Source organism: Populus trichocarpa, chromosome 11, assembly GCF_000002775.5.
Source record: "Populus trichocarpa isolate Nisqually-1 chromosome 11, P.trichocarpa_v4.1, whole genome shotgun sequence".
NCBI classification, from domain to species: domain Eukaryota; kingdom Viridiplantae; phylum Streptophyta; class Magnoliopsida; order Malpighiales; family Salicaceae; genus Populus; species Populus trichocarpa.
The window spans coordinates 8,832,395-8,855,910 of NC_037295.2; the positions used below are offsets into that span (position 1 = coordinate 8,832,395).

The window sequence follows — 23,516 nt, forward strand, 5'->3', positions numbered from 1 at the left end:
TTGTCGTGATTGTAAAGAAAAAAGACCTCTCTTAGCGATTGTGTGTCGATTATAGAGCCCTCAATAAGTTGACGATCAAAAACAAATTCCCCATACCTTTGATTGAGGAGCTACTGGAAGAATTAATAGGGGTATTGGTGTTCTCAAAAACTGATTTATGCTCCGATTACCCCCAGATCCGGATGATCTCAGGAGACGTACACAAAACAGCATTCAGAACACACAATGGTCACTACGAGTTCCTAGTAATGCCTTTTGGTCTCACCAATGCGCCCGCTACCTTTCAAAGCCTAATGAATGAGGTGTTTAGAGCTCATTTGAGGAGGTTTGTTCTAGTGTTTTTTTGATGACATTTTAATTTACAACTAGTCCTACAAAGAGCACCTAGAACATCTACAAGTCATTTTTGCTTTGTTTAGGACACACAAGTTGGTGGCAAAGGAGAGCAAATACGTCTTTGGTGATGACAAGGTGGAGTACCTAGGCCATGTTATTTCTAAGACAGGAGTGGCTACAAATCTAGAGAAGCTACAAGCTATCAAAAATTGGCCATTACCTCAGAACATCAAGCAATTACGGGGATTCTTGGGGCTCACGGGTTACTACTGAAAATTTGTAAAAGGCTATGACATTATTTGTCATCCCCTAACCAAACTTCTTAAAAAGGATGTAGTTGGTTGGGACCAGGAGGCAACCTTGCCTTTTGAAGATCTTAAGAAGGCAATGGTTAATCCTCCAGTCTTATCCCTACCTGACATGAGCAAATCTTTTATCATGAAGACTAATGCAGCAGGTTCAGGCATTGGGGCAGTGTTAATGCAGGAGGGGCATCCTATAACATACATCAACAAGGCTTTAGGGCCAAGGCAATAAGTGTTATCCACCTATGAGAGGGAAATGTTGGCAATCCTACTGGCAGTAACCAAGTGGAAACAATATTTGTGGGGAAGGTCCTTTAAGATTAGAACTGACCACGTTAGCCTTTAAATACCTGCTGGATCAGAAAATATCTTCTCCCTCTCAACATTTATGGCTAACTAAACTGCTGGGATTTGATTACGAAATTGAATTTCATAAGGGAAGAGAGAATGTTGCAGCTGACGCTCTTTCTAGGATAACCATCAATGAACTTAATGCTCTAGCACTGCCCAGAATATCGACCCCTTTAATAGCAGACATTAAGATGTGCCGGGAGGAGGATAACAAGATTCAATCCATCATCCAAGATTTAATGAAAGACCCGACTACATACCCTCACTATAAGTGGAGTGACAATTACTTATTCAGGAAAGGAAAACTTGTGGTGGGAAACAATCCAGCATTAGCTCATAACTGTTTATCATGATACATTCTTGGGAGGACACTCAGGTTCTACAGTCACAACAACAAGGGTCGCCTGCATGTTTTACTTGAAAAAACAACATAAATAGACCAGACAATATGTAAGAGAATGTCCAACTTGTCAACGATGCAAAACAGAAAATATGGCCAGTCTAGGGCTATTACGAGCACTACTAGTGGCAACAACACTGTTTATAGACATCAGTATAGATTTCATAACTGGCCTCCGTCAATCAGAAGGCAAGGAAGTTATCTTCGAAGTGATGGATAGGTTCAACAAATATGCACACTTTATGAACAAATATGCATATTTTATGTCGCTTTCACACCCTTAGATATGAAGGCAAGAGAACTTCCTCGCATGTTCTACTTATGCGTATATACGAAGGCAGTTGTAACAAAGGGAATATAAAAATAAAAGAAGAGAAATATAATTCTTTTTCCCTCTCTACAGTTAGCATGCTTTTTTTCTTTCCTTGTTTTATTCCATTCTCCTTCTTATTTGTTAGCCATTCTTTTCTCAAATCCATTGTTCCCACACTACACACCCCTAATCAAATCTGAAAAATGGAGTCCCAAAACAGCAACATTTGTAATAACGGATCGGCTCTAATCTTCCTTGGGACAGGATGCTCGAGCGCCGTCCCCAACGTCAGGTGCCTCCTCCAGCCATCAGATCCTCCTTGCTCCGTTTGCTCTCAGGCCCTCTCCGTCCCTCCCAACCAAAACCCTAACTACAGGTTCGATCTATCATATTTGGTCCGTTGTGGAATTACTGTAATGTTGATGGATTTAATTAATTAATTAAAAATAAAAGTGAGTTTGGTGTTTTGTTGGGTGTGGGTTACAGATGCAATACATCACTCGTTATAGATCACTACAGTGAGAGTGATAATGCACACAGCTATATATTGATAGATGTGGGTAAGACATTCAGGGAGCAAGTCCTTAGGTGGTTTACTCTCCACAACATTCCTCGTATTGATTCTGTAAGGCTTATGATCATGATTTCCTATATATTATATTATTTCTCATTTTGAGGCCACTTGGACTGAATTTTTTTTTTAATCAACTGCAGATCATTTTGACTCATGAACATGCTGATGCAGTTCTTGGTCTTGATGATATACGTGCTGTGCAACCATATAGCCCGATAAATGACATTGATCCCACTCCCATCTACCTAAGTCACCATGCAATGGATAGGTAACTATTCTCTTCTTTCTGGGTTTGTTTTATCACCATCACCTTTACTACTTTTTCCCCATTGGCAGGGCATGTTTGATAATTAATGATCATTTGATGCTTTTGTCTGCTCATCGTTCCTTCGTTGTGAGTTTTGAGATAATCAACACAAGGACTGAAGTCTATTTGATGAAAGTAACTTGAACATCTATTAAGACTTCTATAGTTGATAAGATTTGAAGGTTTAAAAGAGGAAAGATAACTATTTTCCTGCCAGTCGAGTCATACTTATGCAATATAACTATAGTATAGAAGTGAATACTCTACAACAAACCAAGGTCTTATGCAGACTTCCTGATCATAGAACTTATTTATGTGGTGTGCCATTCGTTTGATTTATTATTGTACTTTGCACTTTACTTCAATCCGACTTTTAACATTACTTGATGTCACTGCATGTTTTGTCTTTGAGCAGCATTGCAGAGAAATTCCCTTACTTGGTACAGAAACAATTGAAGCCAGGCCAGGAAATAAGACGAGTAGCACAGCTGGACTGGCATATAATTGAGGAAGACCATCAAAGACCATTTGTTGCATCAGGCATACAGTTTGTTCCTTTGCCAGTTACCAGATCTGAACCTTTCTTAAAATATGTGTAAACTACTAATACTCTATCTCTCTGCCCTGTTTCTTATTCTTGTGTCATCTTTGTTCTGTAATGTAGGTGATGCATGGAGAAGATTATATTTCTCTGGGGTTTCTCTTTGGTGAAAAATGTAGAGTAGCTTATATATCTGATGTTTCACGCATTCCATCTAGCACAGAGCATGGTTAGTTTTATTTTGTTCACTTTTCTTGTAAGAATTTATTTGGAAGCATATATTTGCACTGTTTAGACATGTTAAGAGTCCCTTAATTCTGTGCACGAATGGAGATGATTCATTGTCATGTGGAGAGATTTTCAATGGCTGTGGAATGTGTAAAAAGAGGATGGTTTTCTGGGGATCTGTGCTGTCATATTTTTGATATAGTGACATATTGGTTTTTGCAGTAATTTCAAAAGCTAGTGCAGGGCAATTGGATATTCTGATCCTGGACACTTTATACAAGGTTAGTTGCAAAAATTCTTTATATTCTATTTTCTTATATTCCCTCTTTGAATCCAATGAATATTGGATAGTATCAGAGTGAGGTACAAACATCCACATTCTTTCATCAAATTTTGGTAGAATTTGCATATCATGTGGGAAAAATGAACCCTTGGGTGGTTTTGACACAAGCATTTTGTGTGCATGGGCTTGTACAAATATTGTAGTGTGTTCCTCTTTTGGTTGTCTTACAAAGTAAGCCATTTGCTATAGTTTTCTTTTTTGGTGTGTTCTCCAACAAAGTAAGTCATGTAAAAGCATAGAAAGTAATGAGCGTGATTTGCAAAATGGTCCTCTTAATTTTCTCTGAATTCCAATTATGTGCCCAAGTCTCAATTTGTCATTTAATTTACAGACGTCATCATTGTTACCTTGTCATCTAATTGCTTAACTTTTTATGGGATATTCAATGGAGGCTGAAATGTACCTCCACCACTTGCCAAGATGGAAGGCTGACCATTTTGGCAAATTAGGATTTTGAGTGAAATATGCAATTACACTGTGCGCACATTTTGTTGCATTTTTTTCTAATATTCAAAGTGGCACGGTGTTGTTTCAAGTGACTTGGGATCAAATCCTGCTCATATGTGAGATAGGAGGGAAGGGAATGGTCCCTCCTTGTTGTAGAGCTCAAAGCCCAATATCCTTCCAATGAACCAGAAAAAGGAAACCATATGATTTTGAAATTTGATCGAAATGGCTTTAGTAGTCAATATTTATAATATGCACTGCTCTTCTTATAAGGAAGGGATTTAGGGAAGGGAAATGTTGCTTGTAGTATAGTTCGAGTCTAAATGGTCGTGGAAAAAAAAAGAAAAGGAAAAAGATTCATAATCAAATTATGGATTGAGATTGGTATATAGTTCATGCTATTTGACTTTGATCAATAAATGTGGTTGATATGCAATTTTTTTTTACAAAATTGGATAATGCCAATTTATTTCATTCATATCTAATGTGAACTCAAGAATAAGAACCATTGAACCTATACACAAGAAAGAAACAAAACATGAAAGCTAAAAATAATATTTAAGGATAGCGAAAACTTGACACAATACTTACTTGAATCAAGACACAAATAATATTGGATTGAAGACTCCAACCCAACAATTATAAGTAATCGTGAATTGAAAATATAAGGAAGAACGCTACAAAGACAATTGATCTTTGATAAGTTCAAGATAGTTTAATTTCAATGAAGAACCAATAAGTATGAGCAACCCTCACATAAGCACATAAAAGCAAATAAAAGTTGTGGCAAAATCAATTATAATCCAATCTATACCTTTGATGTTGTAGGCTGATTTGCATCATTCCTCTTCACCTAAAAAAGATTTGACCTTAAATTGTCACCTATATTAAACGGAGAAAGATAAAAAACATTGAAAATTACACTGACACTCACCTGGAAGATCCACTTTGTATGCATTGTCGTTGATCCTTTCTAGAATTTAAAATAGATCATCTCCCCTTTGATGTAACTTAGATCTCCAATGGGCTAGAAATCTCTCTTTCTGCATTTGCACCCAAGCCCAATAACCATTAGGTATACTATCTATGGGCAATACATCATAATTCTGCAACAAAGAAACAACACCACTATTTTGCACAGGATTGTTAGTATAAAGAACATTTTTAACAAAACACTGTCTTGCATAACAACTCTCATGCTTCTTTCTTTTTCTCCCAACACTATCTTCTCTTTTTTGCCCCTTCACTGTCGACTAGCTTGCTATTATTCTCTCTTGACTGAATTTGACTTTTTTCCCTGCTCAAAGCTCACTATCTCTCCATGATTTTCACTCCCTTTGGCTTCCCTTTCTCTGTTGAGTTTCAATTGGTCTTCATAGACTTGTTTCAGTGACAATAGTACAAATGTGATGGATTTTCCATCTAAAGAATATCTATTTCTAAACCTATCATGCACTACTCTCCTATCAAACAATCACAAACACCCCAATGACAAGTGACTTGCATGCATAGGAGCCACATCACACCAAACCTCATCATTGTATTTTCCGATCGAAAAAGACACCAAGAACTGTTTATTAACTTTAACTTCTCGGCATTCATTCAACCATTAAAGCCTATATGGTCTATGATGTTTAATAGTGACTAGATTCAATTTTCTAACAAATATAAGACTAGCAACATTAAAACAACTCCACCATCACTAATCATACTACATACTTTGTAGTATGATATGGCATGTATGGAAGATATTCTCCCTTATTGTTCCAAATCATCTTTCTTGATCTGAACATTTAGTGTACGTCGAATAACCAATGATTCTTCCTTAATTGGATGCATTACATTTTCATCGCTAGCATCCTCAAGTGGTGGCATCTTATCATTAGTGTTGTCACTCTCGATCTCAATCTTGTTGTAATCTTGTAAAATCACAACTCTCTTGTTTGGCCAATAAGAAGCTATATGTCTAACTCCCAAACATTTAAAACACTTAACTTCATGGTTAAGAGTAGATTGAGTATCAAATTTACCTTTAGAATCAATAGCCACTTCTATTTTTGACCGAAACTATCAATAGACAACTAATTTGACCGAAACTAACAATAGCAAAACAAAGAAATTTTGTGGTCGACGTAAAAGAAACCAATTTTGCAATTCAAAATTACTCGAACCTACTTGTGTTCAAATAACCCCGAAATCATTTATCAAAACTTAGATATCCAATACTCCAAGAAATATTAGATTCTGGTGGATATTTTTAAATCCTGAATTCAAACTTTTGTCACTTTTACTTTGCGGTAGATTTCACAATATGTGATTTTCAACCCTTTTTTATACTATGCTGCAACAATTAGATGTAAAGAAAACAATGAAACTAAAGCGGAAACTTAAAGAAAGATATAATATGATTTTAAAGCCTTGCTTTGATACCAGCTTATGCGAAGCCGGAGGGTAAGAACTCTTGAACCAACATGCATGGAAGAAACAACTTAAGAAAGCTAAAAATTATATCTAAGGATAGCAAAAACTCAACACAATGATTACTTGAACCAAGACATCGAAGTTATCGGAATGAAGACTCCAACCTAATTATTTTAAGTAATCGTGAATTGTAAGTATAAGGATGAATGCCACAAAGACCGTTGATTTTTTTGATAAATTCAAGACTCTTTAATGAAGAGCCAATAGGTATGAATAATCCTCATATAAGCACACAAAAGTTGCGGCAAAATCAATAATAATATGATTTAAACGCGAAAACTTAAAAGAAAGATATAATTTGATTTTAGAGCCTTGCTTTGATATTAATTTATGCGAACCCGGAGGGTAAGAACCCTTGAACCCATATGAATCGAAGAAATAACTCAAGAAAGCTAAAAATCATATTTAAGGATAGCAAAAACTCAACGCAATGATTACCTGAACCAAGATATCGAAGTTATCAAAATGAAGACTCCAACCTGATGATTTTAAGGAATTGTGAATTGTAAGTATAAGGATGAACGCCACAAAGACAATTGATCTTTTTGATAAATTCAAGACTCTTCAATGAAGTGCCAATAGGCATGAATAATCCTTGCACAAGCACACAAAAGTTGTGGCAAAATCAATAATAATCTAATCTGAATACTAATCTTTACAAAAGAGTATTTATAGTGTCAAAATAGACTTAACCTTAATGGACTAATGGGCTGACATTAAACCTAATTTAAAAATATGACCCAAAATATGAAAACTAAACATAAAACCCAAGTCTGAATAAAAATCAAGGTTGCCGTATGTTGTCCAAAAAACGAGTTAGTGACTTTTGTATATCCTTGAAAAACCAACTTTGTAGTCCTTGATAATTAAGGAAAAGTAGCCTACTTTGTCTTGCAAATCAAAGACAAGTTGTCAGCTTTATTACCTAGGAAGATAAGTAAAGTTGCTGCCAACTAAGAATCCTTAAATAATTAGGATTCTTTGTAAACGTAGAACTCCTAAGCTGCCACTGGTCCTTGTAGAATAAGGAAAAAACTTGTAGCTGCCTCTCCCTATGCTGCCCAATTTGCCAAAAACTTTATGCCCATGGATCAGCCCCTTCCTTTGCATGGATCAAATTAAGGTATGATCATCATCACTTGTAGCTTGTCTTAGCTCAAATATTCTAAATAAGCCCATTGAATGTTTCCTTAAGTTTCTTGACTCTTGCACTTTTAATGCATCCTCTAATATTATAGGCTGATTCACATCAATATCGCTGGACAACGTAGTGGATTTCATGTTGCCATTTTGCATTATAACTCATTGGTATCTTCCAGGAATTTATGTCATATAATCACCAATCTTTCTACCTCTTGTACAGAATGGGTCTCATAATACACACTTTTGCCTCCCTCAGGTTTGTCTTTTATTTCTCATCATTTAATTATCTTGGAACATTTTCATTCTTCTATTCTCACATGTTATGGTAAATATGCAGACTCTTGAGACAGTGAAGAGATTATGCCCAAAGCGAGCTCTTTTAATTGGAATGACCCATGAATTTGATCATTACAAGGACAATGACTTTCTAACGGAATGGTCTCAAAGGTTTAAATTTTGCTTCACGTGATTAGACAAGAACCTCTATTCTTGTGTTTACAATAAATTAAAGAATTTGAACTTATAATTGTTTCCATGCAGGGAAGGAATACCAGTGCAGCTGGCGCGCGATGGTCTGAGAATTCCTGTAGAACTATCTTAAGGTCTGGATCAATATGAGCTTTACATTATATTCACTATTTTAGGCATATATTTTTTTAACATGATTTTAAGCACATCTTCAATCTCTCTCATTCCTCAATAAAGGTGGTCTACTTGTTATTGATGTATCACTATACAGGGGGGTCCATTTAGCCATGAATATTTTTAATATCTTAAAACTATAATTACGCCTTAAAACACTAATTTAATGTTTTGACTTTTGTTATGCGTCAATGGTTAATGAAGGATTTGTTTTTATTTATTTATTTATTTTTGTTTTTAAGATTTCTGAATTCAGAACAGCTGTCCTTTGGTGCTTTTACCATCATATGGATGATGGTTCTATTTACTTGCCCATGCCGGTTGAGATATGAAACAACTGTTATCATTATATCATCTGTCATCCCATTTTGTGGGAAGCATAGACAAAATTTAATCATTTATAGCCTCAGCAGCTCAAGTGAAATTCAACTGTAGAATCGATTATTTTTATTATATGAAAGGCAGTTCAGGAAGAGGATGAAGGGTAGTGATTGATGTCAAACATGTTACCTGCACCATTCTCATGTTTGATAAGATTTCACAAATTATAGTAAGAAACTTTGAGGTAGTGTTAAGAAACTTTGAGGTAGTGTTGGGTTACCAGTCCCGGGATAGAAGATAAGAGGAATAGAAACTTGTGCCAACCTCTCCGAACTCACAATTAAGAATTGAGATACTTACCCAAGAAAATTAAAATCAACTCGTTGATTATTTGAATTAAGAATCAAAAGAATATGGCTAGAACGACACAAATATGATCTCTATGATAAATTTTGAAAAGTTTAATGAAGAACAAAAGTAAGAGTGTTTATAAAAAATTTATTCAAAAACCAATTTGTCTTCACATTCTAAAATTTGACTTAAGCAAAAATAAACTCTAAATAACTATGGATTGAAAGTTAAACATAAATAACTAACTTAAAAGTTAAATATAAAGTCCAAGTGTTGTATAAATAAAAACTTAATTTATGTAGTAACTTCTGGTCTTTATTGGAGGGTTTTATCAATGAATGATTGCTATAAAATTTTAACCCTATAGGAAAAAAAACCTTTAAAATCTAGCAAAATTTCAATTTGATTTAATAGTTGGATTAAAAGTCATGACCCTTAATATAAAGTAGTGTAGCCAAGCTCTGGTACATGCTAATCATTCTCATCTCTTGCGTGGATCACATTGATTAAGGCTTGATTCTTCTTTAAACTTAACTTCATGCTTGACGCCACTTTTGAAGGAATTCTCAAAGCTTGCTTGACTCGAATGCCATAAATCAACATATTGAAAACCTCTTTGATCCTCTTGGCTCTTACACATTAATTGGTCAAATCAACACATGCAATAGATCTTGTGGTGTTGCTTGTTGATTCTTATCATTCCCTCTCTTGTCATAATGATTTGACTTTTAATCATCATATACATCAAAAAGAGAGATCATAAACATTAAATGTAGCATTAACATTATACTCGCTTGGAAGTGCTAATTTAAATGCATTGTCATTAATATGTTCAAGGACTTGGAATGGACTATCCCTTCTAAGCTGCCTATGGGCTGAAATTTTTTTTCTTTCTTATATGCACCAAAACTCAATCATCAAATTCAAAGATAACACGCCTACAACCCTTGTTGGCTTTAAATGTATATTGTTCATTCTTCTTTTGTATTTGATGTTGAACACTTTCATGGAGTTTCTTCACCATCTTTATACCTTTTGCACTAACAACGTAGCCAAGAGAAATAATTTTATTCATGCAAAACGTATACTTTTTTAAGTTTGTTTACAATTTTTCATTCCTCAAAACATCAAGCACACAACACAAATGGTTAATATGCTCCTTGAAGCTTTCAATGTACACCAATATATCATCAAAATAGACTAATAAATCTTCCTATAAATGTGCTTGGTGCATGATTTATCAATCTTATAAATGTGTTTGGTGTATTAGTAATGGCATAATCAACCACTCATGTAACTCATATATAGTTTTAAAAACAATTTTTCATTTATCTCATTCTTTCATTCTAATTTAATGATAACCACTTTTGAAATTAATTTTTGGAAAGATACATGAACCATATAATTCATATAACATGTCATCCAACCTAGGAATTAGATGTTAATACATTTTTGTAATGTTGTTGATAGCCCAGCAATTCATACATCATCCAAGACCCATCTTTTTTCGGCATAAGAAACATTGTTACCGCACATGGATTCATGCTCTTCCTTATGTACCCCTTAGTCATAAGTTCCTTAACTTGTCTTTGAAGCTCATTTGTATTCTCCAAACTACTTTTATAGGCTGGTCGATTAGGAATTGCAGCTCTAGACACGAGATCAATTAGATGTTTTATTTCCCTAAATGGATCTAAACCACAAGGAACATCATCATGAAATGTATCCTCATATTCATATAACAAAGAAATAGCAATACTAGGAGAGATTGATCAATATTTTTAGTATTAAAACATGTCTTTTGGTAGAAAAGTACAGACATAGACTAGTTAGTATAAAAAACACTCTTTTGCATAAAAACTCACTTGTTTCTATATTTTTCTCTGAACAACTTCTTTTTCTTTCTTCTCATGTGGCCCATCTCTTTTCTCTCCTCTCAGTCATCTCTTTCTTTTCACTCATTTCAACCACCTCTTTCTTTTCACTCCTCTTGCCCTTAGTCTCTCCTTTTAATTTCAATTGATCTTCATATACTTGTTTTGGGGTTAAAGATATAAGGGTAATTATTTTACTATCATTTACCAAAAAGTGCCTATTCTAGAACTCATCATAAATAAGCTCTCTATCAAACAACTATAATCTTCCCAATAGTACGTGACTTGCATGCATGAGAACAACATCACAAAATATTTCATCACTATACCTCCCAATTAAAAAAGAAATTAATGCATGTAATAAGAATCATCAAGTAGCAATACATGATCTAATAAAGGTGCCAATTATGCCTATTACAAGGTCAATGACCAAGAGAATTAAAAAGACCTTCAATGGGCTTATTTAGGATATTTGAGTCAACTCAAGCTTTCAGACTTTAACAAGGAATGATCAGACTCTAATTAATGTAAATCCAAACAAGAAAAGGAGTTGGTGAAGCAATAATGATAAGGAGAGGCGGTTTGGGCTTGGTTTCCTCATGTTTTACAGGTTCCTTAAAGAGTTGGACAAGTTTAAGGTGGTTTTGGCCTTTATTTTTTCTAATGCATAGTTTTATGCTAACAAAAATAATTTTTTTTAATCTAGCCATTGGATCATGCTGGAAGTTTTCTAGAAGATTCTAAAGGCCTTGTTTTCTATAGGGTTAAATTTTTATAGCAATCAAACATCGGGAAGACTTTGTGATAAGGTCCAAAAACTATTGTGCAGGATTTACATTATTTTCCTAGTTGATTTATGATTCTTGTTCTTATTTGAATTAATACTCTTTTATTATTTTTTCAGCTTTATTTATGATCTTTTTACTTATTATAAATAGGATTATTTAGCTTGTATTTAAGATTTTTTTAGAGAGTTTGTGAGTTGCTCATATTTTAGGTTCTTCATCGAACTTTTCTTGGACTTATAAAAGATCATCTATTTTTGTGATGCTCTTCCTATACTTCCAGTTTGTGATTCATTATAATTATAGGGTTGGAGTTCTTTTTTCACCAAATATCTTTGATTTCTTGGTTCAAGTAATCGTTGGATTAGGTTTCTATGAATCTGATTTTAGCTTTCTTGGATTATTTATATCTTGTTTGTGGTTTCAAAGGTTCTTGCTCATATTAGTTGGTATAAGCGTAGGGCTTTAAAATTAGGTTTCATCTATCTATCCATCTTTAAATTATCCGTATTATTTGTTTGTAGTTTTCAATCTTAATTCTTGCGGGAATAGTATAAAAAAATGAAAAAAAAGGTTTATGTTCAAAAAGGCTATTGTTGAATAAGAATTCGTATAGTACAAAAAAAAGTTGAAATCGTTTGTTGTTAATTCTGTTATAAAAATTGAAAGTTACGATTCTTAATAAATTGGTAAGTTAGCCTTCTACCAAAATTAGTTTGCTTACATACCAGCTTGAATTTGTTATTTGTCATTGATTTTAGGATTAGTTGAGTATACTTGGGGCTTGGGTATTTGTGAAAATTACAAATCAGTGTTTACCGAAATTAGTTTGCATTGTCAATTAATTCTGTTTATTTGTTGTTGTTAGTTTCAGGTCAGTATAATCTATTGTGGTTTTGGGTTATTAGTCTTTCTTGCATATGTTTTCATTTTCGTATTGGTTTTTATGTTTGTTGACATATTCATTGTTGTTTTCATTTTTGCTATCATTTTTTTTGTTGTAAATTTGTATTGTTGTCTTTTTTGATTTTCATGATTGTTTTGAGTGCTAAAATCTATGGGTGATTGTTATGAGGCTGTGATTTTTTTTATTGTTTGTTATTATTTCCTTAAAGAATTGAAAAGGTAAGTATATTATTGTGAAAAACTAGAATTGATTTTGACCATGCATCAATGCACCAAGGTGATGGATTTTAACAAGTATAGAAATCAAAGAGATGAGGGATTTCAACATCATGATAATTTCAGCAATAAAGGAATAGTAAGAGATTTTGAGTATCGTGATGGCTTAGAGAATTTTTTTGGAAGTACTAAGATAAAAATTATAGCGTTTCAGGGGAGGAATGATCCCGATGCCTATTTAGGTGAGAGAAAAAGATTAAGTTGATCTTTGATTGCCACCAATAATTGAAGGAGAAAAAAAGGTAAAGCTTGTTGTTATTGAATTTACTGAATATGCGATAATTTGGTGTGATAAACTTGTTTTAAATAGGAGGAGAAACCATAAGAATCGTATTGCCACTTGGTAATCAAGAGTATCCCCTAATGGTTCTATTGGATGTTTGGCTACTTGAGTTTGGGTTGACAATGCAAATGGGTGAAGTTTTTGCTACTGTTTGTAGTTAACCCATGAACCAAATTTGAGCTTGAATTTGTTTGTCTTTATTGCTTGGTAAAATAATCTTATCCGGCGCGGTTTTCTAGTTCAGAATGTGGTCGTTCTAGATTGTCCAACCATGCTACATTGAAGTTTTCTACAAGAACTTATATCTATTTTTTAAGCATTCTAAGTGTTTGTTTGTGTTTCTTATGAGTTAAAAACATGTGATTATTATTTGTCTAGTTTTCTGACAATCATTTTTTTGGGTCTCAATTATGTTAGTTTTTTACAAGAAGTTATGTCTATTTTTTAAGCATTCTAAGTGTTTGTTTGTGTTTCTTATGAGTTAAAAACGTGTGATAATTATTATTTGTCTAGTTTTTTGACAATTATTTTTTTGGGTCTCAATTATGTTATTTTGGTGTTTTCCTAGACTTGAAGAGTGTTCCATGTATATAATATTGAATCAGATAATGTATTTAGATCTTTTGGCAAAATTTGAATTGAGAGTCTTTGACATGTCCTTTTGACAATCTATCAAGTTATGAATATCCTTTGTGAGTGGTGGACTTATACCTTAAATTTGTATCTCTAAAGTAGTGAGTGATTTGTATCTTTAGAATGATAGTTTATTCATTTCTATATCTCTTAGGTTTTATACCTTATAGTCGTGAGTGAAACACTATCAATTATGTGTATGAAATGTTACCTTTTCATATCCATACCATCTCGATATCAAATTGGTATGAGAACTTAGGATTTACAATCATGGTTTTTCATGGACGTCATGTTCATGAGAATTCAAGAGGGACATTTGTGCTCTTTAAATTGATGAAATGAGAAGATAAATCCAGCAATTCCAAGATTGTCTTGAACAATATGAGAATTGAGATGATGATAATAATGAGAATAACATTGAAATTGGTTCTTCTTGCAATAATAAGGAGGATGGTAATTCTTTCTACCACAGATCACATCATGATGTTATTGACAATTTTTCTTATTAGCATCAAAGAAAGAATAAAATATCTTTACAAGATTCTGATGTGAGAGTTGATATTATTGAATTTAAGGGGAAAATGCAACCTGAAAATTTCATTGACTAAAAGGATTTTTTATTTCAAAGAGTATCCTGATGATAAATGTCGTGATGTGCACAATGTCGAATGGTAAAGCTACCTCCTTGAAAGAAGGGTGTTTGGGGTTCAATCATAAAGTTATGATTAAAGGGAGTCTCCATCTAATTATCATGGTCACTAGGAAACCTATGGTTTACGAGAGCCTAGGTAAGGGGATTAGTTTTGCAAGAGGAATATGCATCACCCTCAGTGTATCATATCTAAGGTAAGCTGCATTATTGATTGATTTTTATTCTAAATCGTGTTTTATTTGTTGGTCTTGTCTATGGTTTGAGGTAGATCTCCTTTTGTGAGGAAGTCTCTACCTTATCGAGTTAAATCTTAACCGTTCTAAGACTCTAATTTTAGCATAACATTTATTTTTTATTTTGTATTTTTAACATTTGAGGTACTTTATAGTGTAATTTTATAACCCTAGATAATAAAATCTACAACTAATTCGTAACATTGTATATTAATTAAAAATAATAATTGTCGAAGGATTTTTGGTATTTTGATCAAATCCTAATGGACAATCATAAACTAGTTACGATATATATTTTTCTAGAAAATATGCATGAAAAACCTCTAGAATTTGGTCATATAGGTGAAAACAAAACAAATTTTTTTGTGTTTTTGAAATGAGGGAATTTGTTTTTGAATCTTTTGGAATTTTCAAATTTTGGAAAAAAATCAGGTGTTTTAATAGTGGGTTTATATTTTATAATGTAACTTTGCAGCCTAATATTAAATGAAATTATGGTAAAAAAACATATTTTCAAGTTTTTTGGAGTAAGAAATTATGGTAAAATGGTTTTTGGCTGAAAATTTCTTAAATTTAGCTCTTAATTGACTCTAAAGTTTTGATTTTCTTGTAATTTTACCTATAATTTCAATCAATTGACTTGGTAAAAAATTAAATTTGGTCTTCTAAAATTTCAATCTTCTTAATTAAGCCCAAATCGGGCTTCTAAACTTAATTTTTCACCAATTAAGCTCCTAATAAATTTAATTTGATCAATTTAAAGTATAATTAAGTCCTTGCACTTAATTAAATCCTTCAATTGGACCAAAATTAATTCTTAAACATAATTAAATTTTAATTTGGTAATTGATTAAATCAAATTGACTTATTAAAAATCTAAATATGTCTTTTGGACTTAATTTTTATGCAAATTCATTCAATAATCATGTAACTTGACCTTAAATTTACATTGTCTCTCTAGTGTTGGGTAAAATGGGGTACAATTAGGCTTTTGATTCCATCTAAAATTATAGCTTGATTTTTTTGTACATGTGAAAGCTTCTCAGGTTTCTTTTGTTAAAATGTCAGTCTTTATTTTATTTTTATTTTGGAAAGAAAAATGTGAATTTGAAGAATAACAAAAAAAAAAGGTTGACACCATATATCATCAACATTAGAAGAATCAAGTGTCAAACCCCACTTACCCAAGGTATTTGTAACAAGTTTCATGTGTTTTCTTTGGCTATTGACACGATTAAAGAGTTGATGTCTTATCCCAAGTGCAGGAGTGTTAAAGTAATAAATAACTTGACAAGATCGGGGTCGATCAACAGGAAGGTTAACTATATAAATTATAAATAATATATATAATTTAACAAAGAGTTAAAGAGATCTTTGAGATGTGAGATTAATGTGAAGATTAAACAATGATAAAAATAGTTGTCAAGGTTAGAGGATCCACTAATGATATTTCAAATAAGTATAATATAAATTCTTTTTATTACTCAATTAGAAACCACACACAAAGAAGGTTTCAATAAGATGATTTATCATTGATAGCTCATTATAGATTATTAATATGATCATATTAATTATCTTATTTAAGTAACACCAATACTTATAAATATTATCAGGTATTCATGATGCTAACTTATGTTAACAATAAATCAAATTCCTCTCATAACAACGATATCGACCGAAGACTATGAAGGATCAAGTATTTATTGTACCAAGTGTTATACAATATAAATCTAGATTAACCATTTAACAAGTAAGGTATTAAGAGTGAATAAGATAAAAATGATAAGACATGTTAATAACAAACTTTCTTGGATATAAGTATTGAAATCCATGTTGAGTTTATATTATACTTATTATAACACCATTAGTGAAACCTTTTCATCTTGACATAATTAACTTAGCTAGATATAATGAAGAAGAAGAACATAATTATGATATAAGTTAACTAAGAGTAGTAAATGAAATGAAAAGTATAAACAAGAGATTAATGAAAATAAAATATGAAATAAAACTTGAACATTACAAAGAGAGAGAGAGAGCAAGAAAATGATCTTAATCTGAAAACAAAGATGCCTAACTCTAGAAGTCTCTCTCTCCATAATTATTATAAACACATTAATCTCACAAAACCTATGAGAAAATCACTTAATTTTACAAGAGAAAACTCTTATTGAGCTGTTGGTCAGATTTTTAAAGACGAAAGGGGTGGCATTGTTCAATTTATTTACAAGTTTGTTACTCATTTATGCTTCTTTAGATTTATCACGTAGACTGCCTAGTTTTCTGCTTAAATTGGGAGCCCTTAAAAAACTCTTATTGACTTGAAATTTTAATATAAGGTAGGAAAACATGTCAAGAGACTCCATGTAAAATTGCAACTTGATTCAACGATTTGATTAAAAGTTGTACGTGATTGTGTAAAACTAGTTGGTAGGTGGTTTTATGCAAAAAATCTAAATTTTCTTGTTTAACCCTTGTATAAATCATACCAATTATTCTATTAAATCCTTAAGAACATTTTCTTATTACAAAATATATTTATTTGGTCTTTTCACCATTTATTTCATTTATAAACCTTTTATCGGTTCATATTAACGCTACTAATTTTTTACCGGTGCTCACAACATTAATTTTCCTTTATGTACTATCCTTTCTTGTAGTTTATTCTTTATGACCATACTAATTCCTTAAGATTGTTTTCTTAATTTTGTTATTATTTTATCCATCGAAACTTTGTTAATTCTTTGATAATTCAGAGTAGTTCCATGAAGAACCAAGAGTAAGAGCAAACTCTCGTACAAAAGTTTTATTTCTAAATAATCAATCCATCTTTTATTAATATTTTTAAAAACCTAAATACAAGCTAAATAAACATATTTATAAAAAGGTAAAAAAAAATAATCATAAACAATGCTGCAAAAATAATAAAAGAGTTCTAAATAAAATAGAAAAAAAAATCTTAAATCAACTAAAAAACTAATACAATTATCTCACAATAGCTTTTAGACCTTATCGCAAGGCTTTCTTGATGTTCGATTGACTTAACATTTTAACCATATATAAAACAAGATCTTTAGAAATTTCTGGTAAACTTTCATCCTGATCTAACAATATGCATTAGGAAAAATAAGCTTAAAACCTCCTCCAATGTTCTTGAATGATAAGAAAACCTTATTAATGAGAAAATCCATAAAACAAAAGGAAACACAAGTTGATGATATGAAAAACTTTACCAAAATAATCTCAATTGCTACCAACTATGCTTTCCTTATAGAAAAGAAATCATTGCTAAATAAAAAGTCAACAAATAACAAAACATGTACAACAACTAGAATGTACAACAACCAAAATAATCTCAATTTAACCATAAATTATTATTATTTTTTTTTAAACATGTTCTCCCTTTTTTGATGAATTAATAGATCTAATATATATTGATAGAAAGCGTGGGATGTTTCTTGCTCAACTAGAATCTTAGCAAAATTTCTCTTATAAAGTCCACAAATAACAAAACATGTACAACAACTAGAATGTACAACAACCAAAATAATCTCAATTTAACCATAAATTATTGTTTTTTTTTAAAAAAAAAACATGTTGTTCTCCCTTTTTTTATGAATTAGTAGATCTAACATATATTGATAGAAAGCTTGGGATGTTTCTTGCTTAACTAGAATCTTAGCAAAATTTCTCTTATAGCTTTATATACATCCCAAATAGTACACAAAGGTCTAGTTTGAAAAATTTACAAGTTGTTAACCCAAATATCTAGAATCAGCCCAATCAATTCCTTTTGAATGCTCTTAGTTTCAGACCTTGTAATAGGTCCAATTAGTATATCTAGTGGATCCTTTGGTGATGCTCGTTCATTCATATCAAATGATAAAAAGTGATTATTATCATTGTTTTAAAACCTAACTAGAAAGTTAACTTGGGTAAAGCTTAGGTCATAGGTTGGGAGGATCAACCGAGATTAACCTCAAATATCCCTTTCTTTTTTTAAGAAAAAAAAGGGATAAAAATGATGTCATTTTAACCAAAAAAAAATTCAATAGATTTTTTAGTTGGGTTTTACACCAAATCAACCTAGGTTATAGACTAGATTAGGTCAAGTCGATCCTTTCTCTAGTTTGTTTTTAAATAAGAATCGGTTCAGGTCCTGGTTCAATTTAGGTTTTTTAACTAAGGTTATAATACTATTTATAATTTCAAAACTCAATATAAAATAAATAATAATAATAATATCTATTTTTTAAAAAAATATATGTAAGTTTTATGGTAATACATATTAAGAATAAATAGACTTGTTAATATTTTATCTTGTCTTGTCCACCATCAACCAAACATTACATATAGATAGTCACTTTGTCTTTTACACCTTTACCAAATATAATTACATCCTCGTCTTCTATCTTGTCTTGTCATTTTTGTTCATGCTGTTTTTGTCTATTTTTTCTCGGGATAATAACCAAAATTTACTTTAGAGGTTATTCAATAACAAAAAAGAATAATTTTTATTTTCCTTTTCTAATTTTCTTTTATTTTTCCATTTTTTTCCCAATGAAAAATCACATAACTTCATTTTTTTAAAGTTTTAGAATATCTTTTTTTTACTTAGAATACTATAAAAATGTGTTCATGTTATATTATTTATGTTTGGAGAAAAATGACAATGGAAATAGTGTACAATCAAATTAAACTCTTTTTCCGCAATATTCTTTCTATTTTGATAAAGACATTATTTTTTTTTTATCTTAACAATATTTTTCATTTATTTTGTTTATCATTATTTTGAGGAAAATTTTCAATCTAATTGAATAGATTGAAATTCAAGAATAATAAAATAGATCTTAAAAGACAATACTATAAAAATGTGTTCATGTTATATTATTTATGTTTGGAGAAAAATGACAATGGAAATAGTGTACAATCAAATTAAACTCTTTTTCCGCAATATTCTTTCTATTTTGATAAAGACATTATTTTTTTTCTTATCTTAACAATATTTTTCATTTATTTTGTTTATCATTATTTTGAGGAAAATTTTCAATCTAATTGAATAGATTGAAATTCAAGAATAATAAAATAGATCTTAAAAGACAACATCTAAAATTACTAATAACATAAAAAATTTATAGCAAATGACGGGAGTAGATCATTCTAAGAAAAATAAAAGGCCCAAGTTACCAGCTAAATGTATGCTAACAATCAAGCAATTTGACAATCTCCACCATTCATCATCTAGGCTTTACTAAGACATAAATTGTGAACTCATTTGCTAATTGTGGGTCTACAAACAAACTAATTTCATATTAATATTTACATGAACGAGATTAGCCTAACATATAAACAAACTAATTTATATGTTGCATTGTCTTTGGATTGATAGAAGATTCCATATATATCTTATCACTTTTCTATCATATTGTTGCACATAGTGAAGAGCCTAATCTATGAATGTTCAATTAAATCCAAACCATTGGCTATCACTAAAGAAACAAAAGAGGTTGTATTTATGATATTTATTAAAAACAAAACACAAAGTAGCATGGCTAGCTATGAAGCTTGTTTTTTGTCTATGAAGTCAGAATTTGTGCATGTAAACCTCACCCTAAATATGTGAAGAGTGTTGAAGTCATGTAAATTTAAACCCTTAAAGTTAATAGTTTATAGTATACAAAGTAAATGTATCTTCCCATAAAAATACAAATAATAGAACTTAATTACTCAATCAAAACAAGCTATTTAAGTTTAAATTAAAACATACCAAGTAAAAATGTAGATTTTAAATTCAAATATATATCAATTCTAAAAGTAACTAAAATTGGAGTTTTGTCTATGATCTAAACTAACTAAAAAAAACTTAGAAATCTAAGAAAACAAAAGAAATAAATTCTAAATAATAAAAGGAAAATTGATAGAATGTAAAAACATTTATAAGAAGTATTCCTTAAGGATAATTAAATACCAATCATTGGATATATATATTAATCTGATTTGTGATCATAAATAAATTATCAATGAAAAATAACAATTTTTTCTATCTATCGTTACTTTTTAGTTAATCTAACATATATGCATCAATTAACCCTAATCACATAATAACCTTCATTAAGTATGCATTATTTAATTACATAATAACATTGAGATCAAGATTGGTGCAATTGCTTCATGATAATTAAAAATGCATGGGGAGTCAATTTAATCAAAACTTAAGTTTTACAAGTAACAAATAAAAAAACATAGATTTGAAAATTAGAAACTTCTATTACTTAAATTAATTAGTAAAGAATATTTCATAAACTAATTACTAGCAATAGATTTAAAAAAAAAACATATGTTTCACATTATATAGAATTTTAGTTATTAATCATCAAGTATAATCATAAAAAATAAAATATATGCATGTATCACAATCAAATATAGAATAATTTTAAGCATAAATCCTTATGATAATTTAAAATTCAAGAGTACTAAAATTAAACTTGTTGCAAATTTAGAAAAGGAAAAAGATTAAAAAAATAATTATAAAAATAATAAAATCTCTCATTCATTTTCTCCTATGTTTTGAACTTGATCCCCTTCTCTTTCTTTTTACACCATTTTCATGTCATTAATGAGCTACCATGTTATCATCCCAACATGGAAATATTGATTGGACTCGTGCTAGTTTGCTAGTAGATTTCAGACCCGACTTTAAACATGTCATTCTCTCTTTTTATACGAGTTATTAGGCTAACATATATGGTTGGAAAGCTTGAGGTGCCTATTTTTCATTCCAACTTGAATTACAACAAACTTCCATAAAAATAGCTCTAAATATGATCCATGAAGGTCTAATCTAGTAGATTTGTTTTGAACAATCATAATTCCACTATGATTCCTTGTTCAAGTTGGATTCATAATGTAGTTAGGCTTTGCACTTCTTAGCTCTGATGAATTCTCCCAATATGCTCTTTCTAATCCTTTGCTTGAAATTATGTTAAAAATATTTTATTTTGCTCTTTTTTACATTTTATGTCTTAATAGCACCGTTAAACACAAAACAAGGTAAGTAAACTATTATAAAACATAAAACATGTATAAAAACTAAGAATAAGGTACTAAAAATATAAAATAATATGAGTGTATGAAATTCCCTCTTACTTAGATCTTGCACGTCCTCGAGCAAGGAAAAAAAGTCAAAGACAATAAACTTTGAAAATAAGACTCAAAACTCCAAAACAAAGAAAAACTAATCACTCAAAATAACAACTAACAATTGAAAAAAAGAGAGTCAAAACCACCTAAGAATTCAATTTTACTTCCAATCTCCTAACAACATAAAAAAGTACAAGCATTATAGGTAAGAAACAAGTTAAAAGAGTTTAAAACATAAAAATTCATGGTTTTATTCACAATGTAACTTTTAAACCTTCCTTAGCCTTTGGGACTTGAATAAAATGCATGTCATACCAAAATAGTAAGTCCTATCTTTAACATGCACTCTAACACTCAAGTATTTATGGTTTATGTGTTCTCACTCAAATTCATTTAATATTAAGATCCTTCTTATGCTTGCTCTTCAATATTATCTCCACTACTAATTATTGCATGCAACACATGAATCAAAGGGTCTTTATTCAAGATTGTAATGGGGTTGTAGTTAAGGTGGGGTAAGATAAAGGTAAAGAAAATGTTAATAACCAAAGAATCTAGTAGAGCATATTAATGACAAACTCAACAAATATGTAATCATCAAAGCATTCAAATTCATCATCATGAAAGCATAAATACTTAGCTTATTTTTATTTCAAATTCCCATAGTATATTTTCATTCAACTCACGAAGGTAATATTTTCTTTTATTTCTTCTATCATCATTATGTTTTGATGTTTTGTCTTCTTTTCTTGATAATTGATTCACCCGAAATTGATCATACTCTGATTCAACATATAACTCCATAACATAACTACTTTTTTCAAAATTCCTAACCATAAACCTCTTAATAAACAAATGCTCTTTTTCTTCAAGTTGGTTTTTTAGGTTCAAATAGTTAAATTCCTACATGCCCTTATCATATTCATACACATATATAATATAAATATAGTCTCTATAGTCTCTCCATGATATTAAACAAGTTCTATAAATACATAAAAATAAATAACACTCATCAAATAATCATGTTGGAGGCTCAAAAACACACAAAAGATAAAATCATATACTAAGTTAGCAAGACATACTTTCAAAGTCAATCACTAAACAAATTAAGCTTCAAATATTACAAGTAAATTCATTTATTCAATTTATACCTTCATTAAACTCAACTAGTTCAAACATATAATACATATATTCTCATCAACCATTGAGAGATTAAAATATAAAATTTAACATTTATTGTTTGAAATAAAAATCCAACATAACTTTTTTATTCTTTTTATTAAAAAGAAGCACTCATACCAAAGTAAAGTAAATCTCACATGCAAAGAAAAAACACCTAAATATGGATAAATTCAGCTAAACTAGGTATAACATGAATAAACACACCAAAACAAAAAACAAAAAATAAAAGAGAAAAGCAAAGTGAAGCAAATCTGAATTTTTGTTATTGTTTTTGTATAATGGGTTACCTCCCAATAAACATCTTTGTTTATTGTCTTTGGCTAGACTCCATGCTCATGTCTAAGGTTTGGTCAAATTAATCTCCGTCACAATACCTTCCTTAAAACCTTCATATAAAAGGTCTCCAACATTACCCATTCACTTTAATCACTTTATTTGTTTATTAACTTTAAATTTTTATTGTACCATA

The 23,516-nt window shown here is 30.7% G+C and overlaps 1 protein-coding gene across 2 annotated transcripts; it reads left to right on the plus strand.

Annotated features, from left to right (window-relative positions):
• Positions 1–1,693: 1,693 nt before the first annotated feature.
• LOC7497059 (putative hydrolase C777.06c) lies at positions 1,694–8,635 on the plus strand. Of its 2 annotated transcripts, none has more exons than XR_002984624.2 (9): positions 1,694–2,081; positions 2,192–2,330; positions 2,420–2,547; positions 3,002–3,149; positions 3,251–3,356; positions 3,578–3,636; positions 7,946–8,025; positions 8,107–8,216; positions 8,310–8,349. XR_002984624.2 is itself a non-coding variant. In XM_002317254.4 (9 exons), exons 1-9 carry the CDS (start codon positions 1,909–1,911, stop codon positions 8,368–8,370), a joined length of 960 nt encoding a protein of 319 aa, XP_002317290.1. In that variant the 5' UTR covers positions 1,700–1,908; the 3' UTR covers positions 8,371–8,635. The 2 variants fall into 2 exon arrangements, 1 of the variants encoding a protein (XP_002317290.1); XM_002317254.4 differs by having other exon boundaries at positions 1,700–2,081; positions 7,990–8,025; positions 8,310–8,635.
• The last annotated feature ends 14,881 nt before the right edge of the window (positions 8,636–23,516 follow it).